The 14,975-nt window shown below is 40.9% G+C and overlaps 1 protein-coding gene across 1 annotated transcript; it reads right to left on the bottom strand.

The window, feature by feature from the left end:
• Positions 1–279: 279 nt before the first annotated feature.
• Positions 280–7,175, bottom strand: armc10 (armadillo repeat containing 10). The gene is made up of 6 exons (XM_080436818.1): positions 6,628–7,175; positions 5,595–5,740; positions 5,201–5,335; positions 4,911–5,087; positions 2,828–2,899; positions 280–2,332 (listed from the first exon to the last, which is right to left on the bottom strand). Exons 1-6 carry the CDS (start codon positions 6,908–6,910, stop codon positions 2,081–2,083), a joined length of 1,065 nt encoding a protein of 354 aa, XP_080292944.1. The 5' UTR covers positions 6,911–7,175; the 3' UTR covers positions 280–2,080.
• Positions 7,176–14,975: the final 7,800 nt, after the last annotated feature.

The following is a 14,975-nucleotide window of genomic DNA, read 5'->3' as shown; positions in this document are numbered from 1 at the left end:
TTCCTTTTTTTATCCCATGTGGCAGCGTGCTGGGAAGGGAGACAAAAACAATGGATTTCTGATGTTGCTGATATATGTGTAATCTATTTATGAATTAAAGAAAGGTAGAAAGAAAAGTCAAACATTGATATCAAATAGGCTCACTTATTTTTGTTACGATTTCTCCAGTTATGTAACCCAGAAACCAAATTCTACAGCTATTTAGTTCTAAAAGTCACAATTTTGACAAGAACAGAAAGATAAAAGGAGACAAAAATATAATGTACATCACACAATAAGTGAAATAATAATAAAACATAGAATATTTATTGAACCCTTCAAGCAGACAAAACAAATATATGTATTGCCTGTCTGACAGAGCAACAAACTTAATCAAAATAAATATTCAATATAAGCTATGAGTAAATTTCCCCCTGCCATATCAGTCTTGGTAAATCTTATGCCTGAGAGGTTGGATTCAGGTCCGATAAGTGTCCATACATCAAAATTGTGCAGCATTTACATACACCTGGACTGGCTCGTGTCATAAAATGGTCACTTAAAAAGAAAATCCATTCAAAACACAAATATATACATTACATGCAAACGGTTTGACAGCCCCCACACCCCACCACATTCTGTAAACAATCTACAGTGTATATCAAGGCAGCAGTGTGGGTCCACAGCTCCAGTTCTCCAGCTAGGCAACATGTGGTTCTGTCATTTACCGTCTCATGACAGCAGGGCAGTACAAGCCTGGGATGTGACTAGATCTCAGTAATTTGTCATGAAAACAAATATAGATTTCCAAAGGAAGAATAAATATCACACATGAGGAATGTGTGTGTCACTGTTATTGACTGTTTTGGTAAAAGTTATCCATGCATTTTCTTATGTCAAATTTGTAGTGATAAAAAAAAGAACAGAATCCAGTGTGTAAATGCTATAAGTTATCGGGAGGGCATGGACCAGCGTTTTCAGCCCAACACAAAGTTTGAGCACTGGAGCTGTGCATCGGTCTCTAATGTATGTGCAGTAAGAAACCATCTTTCTAGCAGAATGCCTCTCCACAGACCAGCGCATAGACAGGCATAGTAAATTGGAAGCTTTTGTACAGGTTGTAGTGACACGTTCTCAATTTATTTTTGGCAGTGTGTTTGGGTTGAAGTATTTCTCCTGATGCCTTTAGAGGAACAGGCAAAGTTCTCAGAAGAGAGGGCACAGTGGAACATTGCAGGACAACTGCATCTGACAAGCAGGCGGAGCAGTAGGTCGATTCTAACAAAAGTGTTGAGTGACAGGGAGCAAGGCATGGTTTTATGGTGGAAAATTACTCAACTTCACCTTCACCTAGAGATCAGGAGGATTTGGAGGCAGGGATGATTAGGAAGAGCTTACAAATGTTGCACTTTGCAAGCAAAATGTAGTAATTTGTCAAAGATGATCTATGGTGGCTCTGGAATCGGTGTACAGTATAGAACTACAGGTTGACACTGTAGTTTGCATTGTACAGATGAAAAACACTGAAGATAATAGAGGGGGGCTTTCAGGTTGATGCTGACAGAACAATGGTTAATGGTAGGGCTAGGCAATATATCAATATTAAATAGATATTGTGGCTGCATTACAGTGATGTACTTTTCTTTACCCACTTAGTTATTATAGCAATTACTGATGATTATTTATCACAAATCTCATTGTCGTGCCCAGGTAGCTCAAAGAGTAACAGTGCACACCATATGAATGGAGCTACATGTATAGTTCTTCCTGCAGCTTCACCTCAGTCTGGGTCCAACCCAAGGCTGCATGTCATCACCCACCTTCTTTCTTACGTCTTTCCTGTCTCTTTCTCACTGTATCTATATGAAATGAAGCTACAAACAAATAATAATAATATTGTGTAAATACTATACCAAGTCATTCACACAATATGATTAATATCATCCTAATATCAATATCGACATTTTGGGTCAAAAATATTATATTTGACCATATTGCCCAGCCCTAGTTAAAGGTGAGTGGTGGTGTGTCGTAAAGCTCTGGAAAAGGAGGGCATCCGAGTAAAGGTTGTGGAAGCGAAGCGCCCCCATGCTCTGCCTTTCTATGTCAGAATACAGGCCACCTGGGCCTGAACCTCCCCATCAGGGTGTGAGAGCAGCTGGACCAGCCTGCTGTGGAGCGGAGAGGACTCATCTAGCAGAACCCGAAACAGACAGTCCTGTTTCCTCCTCAGTTCATCAGCCACTTGGGCAGAGGGCCTCCAGGCCTTCAAGTTACTTGCAAAATTAAGCAACCGCAGAAGCACGGATGAGGTTGTCCGTGCATCGAACAGGAGTAGAACGGAGGATGGCGCCTGGGACAAGAATACAGGAAAGGAATCAACATAAGGATGCAGAATAACACATTTCCATAAGTTCTAGTAGTTCACAACTAATTTTCAAATAAATCCAATTATAACCTAGTCAAACTGGAACTACCCATGTCTCCCCATGATCTTTCCATTATAATCACAATAAGCCACTGCTATGCTTTGTTAAATTGTGGGTGAATCTTGCTGCTAGTCACTGGCAACTGAATTACACAACAGCCCGTAATATATCAATTATACCATAACTACAGGCACTCTACGTCATGCCAACATCTGTAGCTGTGATATAATCACAATACTACTACAGTATTATTGCTTAAGTACATCATTGCTAATGATGAGCGATAGGTTTGAAAGTAATGATCCCATTCACATCACCCATATGGACATTTCTGGTTTGATGAAAGCTTTCTTGGATTTACTACAATCAACGGTCCCAAAATGTTCATCAGCATGTTGTCAATTTAGGGTAAATCTTACCTGCGCTTGTACAATGTCATCCATCATATCTGGATTAGATGATAAATTCACAAGGACTTTCAAAGCTTGAATCTGAAAGCAAACCATTGGAATAGTGCTTTGAATTGTTTCCTTTCACAGCAATCTTACCTTCCAGGTAATTATTGGGACGTTTTTACCAATTGTCTCAGAACAGGTGTTATACATTATAGATTATGATACATGAAACATCCAGGGGACGTGAGGTACCTTTTAACCACTCCGATAACCTTAAACCACTTAAGCCCTATTTCAAAAGCTAGAGGTACACCTATATCGCACCGCCGATCCAACCAATATGTCTGAGTCATAGTGGCTTTGTCAGAGTACCCGGTGTACCGGTCTGTCCTTTTTGTGCACATATATGGAGATCTCTGTATCTGTCTGTCTACCTGTGTCCCTTTTATGCCCATATATGGAGATCTGTGCCTGTTTACTAGAGTCCCTTTTATGCCCATATATGGAGATCCCTGATGTCATTAGTATATGCCCATACCCTTTATATTAGCATGCCCTTATATGGGCATATTGATCCGATCTGTGATTCTGGACAACTGGATATCCATATATGGACATATCTGTCGGATCGGCAGTTCTAGACAACCGCATATCCGAACGACTCTGCACGTGCAGAGTTTGAAGTTGGTCGGCGGCCGGCTCTGTACAACCGGATCTCCATATATGCCTAATATGGGCATATCATGCTTGTTTATGGTTATGTCCGAGTCCTAGTGAGATGCCAATATAATGGGCATATGGGGTTTGTTTATGGTTATGTCTGAGTCATAGTGAAATGCCTATATATGGGCGTATCGGGTTTGTTTGTGGTTATGTCTGAGTCAAAGTGGCGTGGCCGTGGTCCTGCCTATGGGCGTATCGGGTTTGTTTATGGTTATGTCTGAGTCAGAGTGACGTGGCCGTGGTCCGCCAGCCGGCCGGCCCGCCCATTAGCAGATTTTAATACAGGATAGTGAAAATACGCGATCTGTGTATGCCCAAAATAATGGGGACGCCAGGGTTAAAGTAACATCGCATCACCAGTCTTTCCACCTCGGAGGAAAGCCTGGTATTCGTTATTAATGGCCTGTGTGATCCGGTCTAGGCCACGCCTACTGGAGAAAAAAAAGGAAAAAAAGCAATTCCTCTTTCCGGAAGTTGCGGGTTCCGGTTTGGCGGAGCCGCTTTGTTTTGGTTCCCCCTGTTTGTTTCCCCAATCCCTATTTAAATGGAATACAATTTCCCCGTGGGATAACAAAGGTAGACAGACGCTAAATAGTCTCCGGAAAGTACACTCACATTTATATTTAAAAAATAAGCTAAACTACGCTGCATCAAGTTTTTTATTAGGTAGGCCCTATTACAATGCCCTTGATCCCGGCCGTAGTTATTTTGGGGTGAAGTCTTTCCGGATTTGCGGGTTTCCGTCCGCCTGATGACGCAGATGACGCGCCTGGTGACGTAGGGTTACTTCCGCTCCCGACCGGATCACAAACCCGAAAAAGGTATTGATCCCAGGCTAGGGTTAACACATTAACCGCCAAGAACGTAGTCCTACGGTCCGTTAAATCCAACTGTTAAGCGCCGAGACCGTAGCCCTACGGGTTGCGGTCTTTTCGCGCATGCGCGGTCCGGGTGCACTTTCGGAATTTTTTTGATCCACTTCCGTTTCCGGTTTGATGACAGGAAACGGAATTATTTGGGATCCGGTTTTGACGATCACGTCCGCCCTCGTTCTACAGACGAAACTGAAACTCAATTCTCTTCCTGTAGTTTTTTCTCCTCGCATTTCACTGTTTAACGTAATCCGCTCTAACTCAAATATGGATGCCCCGTTTGACACGCGATCTTCACTGGGAGATACAGGGAGATCTCGCGGATGTAAACAGACCGGCTCAATCTCAATCTTAAGGATTTTAACAAGATCTATGGCGACATGAAAAAAACAAAAAAACAACAAAAACACCTTGGCACTGGTGAGTACATTATGAGATTAACCTCTGGCGGTCGATGTGTTAAAGTGGTTAAAAGTAAAGATATAATGAAAAAAGGGAAGGGACCAACTAACCTGTAACGCCTCACTGCTCACAATGAGCAGAGAAAGTAAAAGAGTGATTGATCCCTTCAGCAGGTGATGGTAATTGTCTGTGACAGAAAGGTTGGTCAGCAGCCGAAGGGCTGCTAGCTGAAGTTCAGAATTCATTGGAGACATCTCGATCAGCTCCAGCACCTGTGGTACATAAACCTACAAAAGGCAAGAGAGACATTATGAGCCTGTCTTGTCCAACATGCGTGAATGCATAAATGGCTGGATACCAGAATGAAAGTGGCCACATTCAATGTGATAACCAAAATCACCTTCAGGTGGTCTTGGTTTTGAATATTCATGCTCAAATTATTCAAGGCGTTCAGAGTTTGTACTCTAACTTCCGGCATGGGATCTGAAAGGAAGCCGGCTATGACATGAAGGCCCCCAAATTCTCGGATGAAATCCTGAGGGAGGCGCAGAGCAGAATAATATGTTAGAGTAAAAGGCAGTGTCACACACACGACATGTCAAATGTATATGCATTACTTAGGATTGTAAGGGAGATACTGTAGTTAAATAGTACAAATAACTGATACAACAACACATCTTGGAAGCACACTGAGGTTGGGCGACAAAGCATATTCATGGTGTATTCTCAGTTCATCATTCACGTTTTGCTCAGTTAAAAATCTGTTTTTTTTTATGAGCAAAGATTGACTATACCTGGTTTACAGTAAAGGCAGCACTGTTCCCTAAGGTAAGTAGGATCTGAGCTCTGTCAGATGGATTGCTGCTGGACTGAAGAAGTGACAGCAACATTTTCAGATGCTGTGGTTCCAGGCTCCCAGGTGATTTTGAGATGATGTCACCTACAGAACAAAATATATTTATTCTACACAATGACGAATGTGAGCAATGCAACCACGTGTTCTTGAGTATGGATTCATTTCAGCCCCAGTGAGAGACCAACTTTGAAAACCTGACACTAGAAGTAAAAGTATTGAAATTTGGAATTACTCCAGTAAAGTTAAAATACCTCAAAATTGTACTTATAAGTACAGTACTTGAGTAAATGTACTATAGTTACTTTACACCACCGCTAACTAGAGACTAATAGCTAAACTTACTAGCTGTAGAATACAACTCTCGTAGACGTATTTATGATTCTGACGTTTTCAATCTACGAGAGTTGTAGGGTTCACGCCCCATGGAGACAGGGACTTTCTGCACTATGCCCCGTAGACACTCCAAACATGTACAAATTGAAAATAAGGTGCTTACCCCCAAGCCCCAAATGTTAACTGTCTCTACGCGGTAGTAGTTTAATGTAATAATCCATATCTTTCAATAAAGAAGTGTTTTAATGCCGTCTGTGGCCGAACGCCATTTTTTCACCCTCGTTTACTTCATGTTTACATTTAGTGTAATTCCGGGTTACACCGGATGCGCCCCGTCACTACCGCCCATTGGGAACTTCCGACAGAATCGGCCACAGACGGCATTAAAACACTTCTTTATTGAAAGATATGGATTATTACATTAAACTACTACCGCGTAGAGACAGTTAACATTTCGGGCTTGGGGGCCTGGGGGTAAGTACCTTTATTTTCAATTTGTACATGGTTGGAGTATCTGTGGGGCATGGTGCAGAAAGTCCCTGTCTCCATGGGGCGTGAACCCTACAACTCTCGTAGATTGAAAACGTCAGAATCATAAATACGTCTACGAGAGTTGTATTCTACAGCTATAAACTTACTAGATGAGACGTCCTCGGTGTGACTGTCACCCCCACGGGGACGAACCATCTCCAGACCGGACACTTTGGCCAACAGGCTCCCGGGTTGTAAGGTCACTTCGCCACCGGGTTGGCTGCTGCTTCTGACAGCGCGACTTTCATTATTGGCGGCGTTCTTCTTGTTGTTCCTGAAGTTCTCCCCACTGATCAGCTTGTAGATCCCATAGGAGGCTCCAGCACCGGCTACGATCCCAAGCAGCGTCTTCATGTTACCCAGCTTGGGAGTGACACCGCCATCACCCATGCTGCTGTGATCTCTGGTACCCACTCAGCTGATGTTAGCTAGTAAACTAGCTAGCTGGCTGATCAACAAATGTTTAAACCCTGTGAATCAAATCCCCTTTCTATTACGACCAGTGTGCCCCCACCCCGGACTTCTAATTTGCTAGCGTTGAGAAGATTTGAATAAAAACAGTTCTAACCCAACCAGACTCATTTTGAGCTAATTTAAAACAACCCGACTAGCAAGAGTTGTCAACAACACTTTTTGCTCCGTTGTGTGGTCCCAAGCAGCTGCTCATACACAGTGGCCGACCAGAATGTTTCACAGAGTTGAGCCCATTCCCTAGGCTGAATATCTCACGCTGGGGAGTTGGACTGGGGATGGGACCATAATAATAATAACAACAAATGTATATTTATCCGTTAAAATATATTCAAATATCATAGTATATTATTTTAAACAGAACAGGCACGTGTATACCGTATTGCGTTTAGTTACTTTTAACCAGAATACAGTGGTGGGAAAAGTACTCACATTTTGTACTCAGTAAAAGTATCAATACTGCATTGTAATACTCTGTTACAAATAAAAGTCCTAAATGCACTTGAGTAAGTTAAAGTACAAACGTATTGTTTTCAAAATGTACCAAAAGTAGAAAGTACTCATTATGCAGAATATGTACCATTTCACAAGTTTTCAAATGTATACAAATCTTTTGAAAATAGCAGATCTACAAGTTCTCAATGTGTCGCATTGCGACGCATTGTGAGCTTGTAGATCGGCTATTTTCAAATGGCCGAAATGTATATAGTGCTATTGTGGTTAATGCATGTTTTGTAATAATAATCTAAATCTACAAAGTAACTAGTAACTAAAGTTTTTAAACAATTATAGTGGAGTAAAAGTACAATATTTGCCTCTGAGATGTATTGGAGTAGAAGTAAAAGTACTGAAAATTGGAAAGTAAAAAATACCTCAATTTTACGTATAAGTACAGTACTTGAGTAAATGTACCCCTTGGAACATCTTAGTTGGCCAACATGGAGTTTTCTTTGGTTTTAGGTAGATAGTTACCAGGCAACGGTAAACTATCTATGAGGACAGATTCCAATCGTAGAGGAGAGTTCAGAAATAGAAAACAACGTGGCTAAAGTTAGGCTATCTTTGAATAATTGTCATTATTTATTTTGTATACCTCCTCCATATTCTCCTTTAATCATTACATGATAATTATGGCATCTTTACAAGACACAGAGTCTGCTCTGAGAGAGTACATAATGAAACACTTCTTGCCACAGATATATGAGGTAAGGTTATAGCTAGCCAACGTGACTTAAAGGATGACTTCACCCATTTTCAACCTATCTTCATATAATTGGTCCTCACTAATACTCATGATAAAATGGTAAAACAAATTTGTACTTGGTCTGTATCTCATATAGCTTGGACACTTCAGAAAACCGCCTACCAGTGACATCATCATTTGGCAGATTATCTTTTTCAAACAAGATTTCATATTTTTTATTTGTATTTTTATTAATTTAAACAATGGCTTCCATTATAGCATGCTATTGCTAGCTTTCCAGGAAAGCCTTGCAGTTTCTATTAGCTTGGTTTCCCATCGATGATGTCACTGGTAGGCAGGTTTCTGAACTGTCCCCAGCCCTCCTCTGAGACACAGACAGGGTTAGCCCCACGCTGGGCAAGACCTTGCCGGTTGAGTGTCTAAACGAAAGTACCGGAATTTGGCGGAAGTACCGCCCAAGGAAATGACGTTGAGGCTTTACAAATCTGTTAACATTCTCCGTGAATGAAACAAGTGTTGTGATTGGTCAAAAAATATTGTTTCCGGGAGGAATCTTCGCAGATGAGTAAAGGCTGGGAACGAGGCTAGGTTAGGCCTAGAGTGTCTGTGATCTTATACGGTACATTTCATGTATTCCAAATACACAGCCATAGATCGGTCCTATACTCACCCGGTTAGCAGACTGATCTGGGCGACATAAATCTTCTCCGACCTGCGTGTGTACTCACCAAGGGCCCAGCATCCGCCTTTGAAATTGAGTCTATATAGGAAGTGATAGTTCATATGAATGGCCTGTAGTTTCGCTGTTTTACACCTGCTGGTGTCAGAAGAAATAACTCTCAATGCAAGTGGGTGGGTTTTTGCTAAACTTTAGACTTGATTTTATTACCTTAATAAACATTGTCATAAATACTATATGCTTCCAGACGCTAGTTTAAAGTCTTCCTTCAATCACCATGATATGCGTTTTGGTCAATTATGGTCCCATTTATTTTAAAATTGATGATAAAGTAAGGTATGCTCTAGGAGGGGCGGGATGATTTGAATTGATTGACAAGCTACGACCAATAGCATTCATTCCCCGCCCCCACTCTTGATCGACAAGCTACCCAACCAATAGCATTCATTTCTGGTTGCATAGGATATGACGCGATATGACACGATATATAAAGATGGCGGATTTGAAATTGCTGAACAATAGGCTTCATTTACAGTCTGTAGAGTCTATGGGCATAACGCTGTCCATTCTTTTTACAGTCTATGGTAGGCCTACTCACCTAATAATTAATTCCTAAGACTTGGAGTCAAATATTGTCCGCTAGTTCTGACAGAAAGTGTGTGTCTTGTAAAATATTTCCACTTTTCCATGAGCTTCACACGGACAGCATTCTCTCCGGGCGAGGGGCCCGGAATGAGCTCAGTGCAGGTCCTATATTCAGTCCTGCACTCATTCCGGGCCCCGGAATGAGTGTATTCATGTATTCATGGAATACATGAAATGTATGTAAGTAAGATCAGATCACAGACATTCTAGGGCTAAGACAGGGTAGACAGAAATTGTACCATATTATCATGATTGAGGATTAGTGAAGATCTATTATGAAGATAGGTTGAAAATGGGTGAAGTTTACAATATTCTGTTAACAACTAAACGTTTTCTGTGTGAAGGTGTCAACTCGCTACAACTACAGTGTTTTCCAGTGGTGTAATGTAACTAAGTACATTTACTCAAGTACTATACTTAAGTACTTTTGAGGTATTTGTACTTTACTGGAGTATTTCCAATACTTTTACTTCACTCCACCGCAGAGGCAAATATTATACTTTTACTCCACTAATTATTGTAGATTTTGATTATCATTACAAAACATACATTCCCCACTTCAGCCCTACATACACCTCAGCCATTTGAAAATAGCCCATCATCTACAAGCTCACAATGCGTTGTTGTGAGCTTGTAAATCTTCTATTTTCAAAAGTGTTTTATACATTTTATACATTTGAAAACTTGTGAAATGGGACATATTCTGCATAATGAGTACTTTCTACGTTGGTACTTTAAGTACATTTTGATACCAATATTTATACTTTTACTCAAGTACATTTTGAATTCCGGACTTTTACTTGTACAGAGTATTTCTTACATTGCAGTATTGGTACTTTTACTTAAGTAAAAAAAAGTTAGGCTACTTTTTCCACCACTGGTGTTTTCTGTTCTGTCAACAGGCCTTATTGGCGGCTTCTTCTCTATCCTGTCCCGAAGACCCGTTATGTGTTCTTGAAAGTCAACTGATGGCCTTTCAGGGACATCTGAACGTGGACTCCATTGACTGGTAGGTGCAACATGTGAAATTCCATAATTGGACACTTGGTGGCCCACTTTCTCAAGTTATTATAAGCCCTGATGAATTCAGCAATCGTGGAAAAACTTTACATGGTGTTTTGCAGAAATATCATTCAATATCAAATTCGAACAGGTCAGAGGATGTAACAATTTACATTTGTATTATTAATTATTTTCACCTTATTTTGAGGCAAAAATTTGTTGATGATGCAGAACAACACATAACCTCCATGACAACAAGCACTGTGGACACCATCATTGTGGAGCAAGATGAGGTAAAGTATGGTTCTAGCATTGCAATCACAAGTCAACTTACACAGTAAAATCCTTAGTGTTAATTTAAAGCTCTATTATGTATTTTTGTCCAATCTGTGTGGTAGAGTATGTTAATACTATATTACTTATACAATTGCCATGGTTGTATTTGGTCTCCCTGCTCTTCTGTTGAGACATTTAGATCCTGTGTCTAGGTTGGACACAACCTTTGACACAATCCTGTCTCTGGTTTGACCTGAAGGTCAAAATTCAATTTCTCCCTAGAGCAAGCATGCAGGCAGGCTCCATTAGCTCAAAAAATGATTCAGCACTTGGCGCAGTTGACTGGGGTTCAAATCCGGGGTAGAACAGGAAAGTTACAACACAGTGCCGCTTTAACTCTTGGAGTGTGCAAATGGAAATTGACCCAATTGTACAGTCTAAGCCTAAGGTAAATTAACACTGGGGATTTTACTGTGTAAATCCCAGAACTGACAGAGACGGTGTTCAAATAAAAATGTGTCTAGAATGGTTGTTTTGGTGCCCTTTACAATGTTATTCCATATTCCCTTCTAGCTGCCCTATAATCTGTTTGAGAAAGCCTACTCCTGTTACAGAAGAAAAGTAGCACGTTCTTGCTTCAGGTAGGCCTGCAGTAAAGCCGTTCAGACCCATGATTCACAACTTGGTGAATTAAGCCTCTTTCACAGAATATGAGAAGAGGAATGACACCCACAAGCAGTTGTACAGTGGCATTGTTTTGGCTCCAAACTCTTTGCATATGACAGAATGACTACAAAGTCAATGTTCAGACTGTTCGCAGCTTTGACCGGAGTTATAACAAATATTTCCCATTTTGTTTTGTATCCCCACCACTGGTGTGTGCCCAAAAGTAATTTGCAAAGACTATGACTACGCCCCAGAATCACTGTTCTAATGCTACTGGAACGTATAAAGACCTTGATTAAAAACATATTCTACACCAGTGACTGATAAAGTCATGACACAGGATTTGAAAAACATCTGTAATTCCTTTATCGATTAGTTATATGGTTAGAACAGAAAAGACAAGGTACACACAATATTCACTCCAGAAGATGTAGCAACAGCTCCTATTGAAAGAATCAAAATATTTTAGTTATGGCTCAAAGATTTAAGTTATGGCACAAATATAGTATTTTCAGAACCAGTTATCAAAATGTGTAATTTGTAACATGGCAATACTTACCTAAACACAAAGGAGAGTAGGTCTTATTTGATGGCAATCACCGGCTCTGTTGACCTAAAAATAATTGAGATTCAATGCACTACAGATAGCTATATAATATTCAAAACCTGATACAATTAGTTTCTGGCTTTTGCTTTTTGGGGCCTCAAATGGTTATGATTCAGGTACAGTTTGATACAACAGATTCCTCCCAAACTCCCTATGTGGCTGAAATGATCTGTTCCAAACAAATCATATCACAGTGCTAATAAACATATTGACTTTAAATATTCAATGGTGTCTATCACTGTAATAGTTATATTTAGAACAAAAGCAAAACATGCAGTGTCCAGATTTATATCCATAATATCTAAAGTGTTAAAAAAAAGAAAGAAATAGTGCCACTTAAAGAGTATTTTTTTAATTACTAAAACAATTTGTATGTGAATACAATATAACTAGTACAGCTGCAGTGGTTTTGGAGGTGGGTTCCCTACACTTTCATTGATAAATGTAGGCCCTGGTGATAGGATATGAAACTTACAGATTGCAGCTTTAAGTAATGGTATAGTCACAGCAGTGTTCACAGGCAAAAGTATTCATGAGGGTTACTACAGTACATCATTTTAGCTTAGGTTATTTTAACTGTTTAAAAGGCATTACCTTTTAAGATCCTGTCACATGATGGGATCTTGTATCCTTTCTACGATGACCCCTGGCAGGTTTCCATTCATCATTTGTAGCCTTATTATCATATAGCTGAGCTTGCCTGTAGCGGGTTTGAGAGAAAGACACTTTGCCCCTTGCATAGTTGCTTCTGGACTTGACCACATAATTGGGCATATAGGGGCCATTTGGAGCATTACGCCTTTGAGAACTTGAATATTTATCACTTCCATGACGAGCACCATCCTGAACAGGACTAAAATGAAAACTTTTGGATACAAGCAGCTTTGCAGAGGGTCTATAGGCCATGATGCTGGGTTCCGTACTGATGACAGACGGATGCTGCAGCATGGAGGGGGGCATTTTGTCTTGACCTTTGGCTGGTACAGGTAGAAACAGGTTGAAAGCAGGTGGAATAGGGTTCATGCTGGCTACGCTTACAAAGCCACCACTCTCTTGAGAACCAACTTCATTTTGTCTTGAGACACTGGGTATACCAGGCTGCAGTGTATTTGGCATGTCCTCAGGTCCATTAGGCATGTTGCTATTATTTCCACTGATAGAATGAGGATAGGAGGATCTACTGCTAGAGTCACTGGCCTTGAAGGCCAAATCATTGTGCTCTTGTTTGATAGGCTCAACAAAGGTTAAAAATGCTTTTTGTGCTTCTGGGTTTTCAGCTGAATAAGGAGAGCTGAAACTCAAATGGCCATCACTCCCCTGTGATGAAATCCCATGCAGAGGAGAATCAAGGCCACTAGAAAAAGGCTTCTGTATACTACTGATTTTGTTCGTCATGTATTTTGGTTCCTGACTGATGGTGGCGTGTTTCTGCAGTGAGGTGTCTGGTTTCTGCTGACCCATTTCAGTAGTGATGGATGGATGAACACGATGGATTCTTTGGTCACCCAGGTAGTCATCTTGGCCCCTCTGGCCAAAGAGAGAGGCACTTGGTTTCACATTCGACACATAGCCAACATGTGCTTTGATTGGCTGCTTTATAGATGAGACTTTCTTCTGAGAATCAGCATGATCAGAGACACGTCCATAGACCAAATTATTATTTAATAAGTAACTTTCATAGTTTCTGGGATTGAGGAGAGCCACCTCGTTGTCTATTTTTGGCGCATTAGCTGAACTAATAGGAGGAGTTTGAAAACTTAAATAGCCACTGCTACTGCGAGGTGATGCCTTTTCTGAGCTTGAATCAAAACCACTTGACACACCCCACTGGATATCCACTGTCTCCTTGTCCGGGGGGGTTTGATATTTCAGAGCTGATGGGGTTGCTTTCCCCTTTCCCCTGAGCAGTAGAGTTGGGATGAAGAGATTACCCTGTGTTTTGACATAAATACCTTCGCCATAAGAACTTGGAACATTTCTGATAGCCGAGCCATCTTTAGGAAAACCTGCATAATAACTTGAACCGTATTTCTCTTTTGTTGAATGTGGACTAGGATAAGATACAGACACTCTGGCCAACGGTTTACTTGCATAATAACTTGAAGCATATTCCTTTTTTGCTGAATGTGGTCCAGGATAAGTTACAGACACTCTGCCAAACGGTTGTTCAGTATCATAATCACTAGTGGAGATGAGACTTGGTGTAGAGATGGCAGGGTTCGCAACAGAGAGGCTTTCACTTGGCGTGAAGTCGATGGCACCCCATTCATTCTCTTCAAGCACCATATTCACAGGTTCATTCCAGTCCTGCTCTGGAACGACTTCATTTTGGCCAGGGTTTTCCTCACTAGAATAAGGCCCACCACCAGCTTGGAACTCTTCGCTAGCTTGTCGATTGCTCAAAAGTCTTTCATTTGCTATCATGTCCCGGGCTGTTTGAAAATTTACATTCACAGCACTTTCTGGCCTCAGGAAGGAGCTCTTCATCGATTCCACAAATTGTTTAAAGTCTCTCATTGTTGGGAAACTGATCCCATCTTTATTTGTTTTCTGTTGCTGCATTAAACCATGAAGGGGCCGTTGAACATGACTAGTACTTTCATGTGCAGGTTTTCCTACCACAGGTTCAGTGGGGATCTCATAGAATTGCTTTGATTTATCTTCTGGGGCAAATCTGCGTTGAGCAGGCATCAATTCACTGGTTCTAGGTGGATTAAACTTCTTTCTGGGGATATGGGGGAACCTTGCTCTCTGTGCAGAATCAAACATGTGGGACTGTGTAGTCGGTGTTTGAGCTCTTGGCTCAGCTAAGATGTTTGAAGATACTTCAGTATATAACTGTTCTGGGGCATACACCCACCCATTACTGCTGGAGTCATCCTCACCAAGAGGAAATCCATGTACA

Source organism: Gymnoscopelus braueri (assembly GCF_963280865.1).
Source record: "Gymnoscopelus braueri genome assembly, chromosome: 9".
Taxonomy (NCBI): Eukaryota; Metazoa; Chordata; class Actinopteri; order Myctophiformes; family Myctophidae; genus Gymnoscopelus; species Gymnoscopelus braueri.
This window is presented reverse-complemented; position numbering and strand designations above follow the sequence as displayed.

Bases quoted from the DNA above. Each gene is read 5' to 3' on its own strand.
- armc10 (XM_080436818.1), bottom strand. From the start codon at position 6,910: ATGGGTGATGGCGGTGTCACTCCCAAGCTGGGTAACATGAAGACGCTG. The intron at 5,336-5,594 runs GTATAGTCAATC...CGCCTCCCTCAG, and splicing joins CTGCCTTTACTGTAAACCAG to GATTTCATCCGAGAATTTGG. The intron at 5,088-5,200 runs GTGATTTTGGTT...TGCCTTTTGTAG, and splicing joins AAAACCAAGACCACCTGAAG to GTTTATGTACCACAGGTGCT.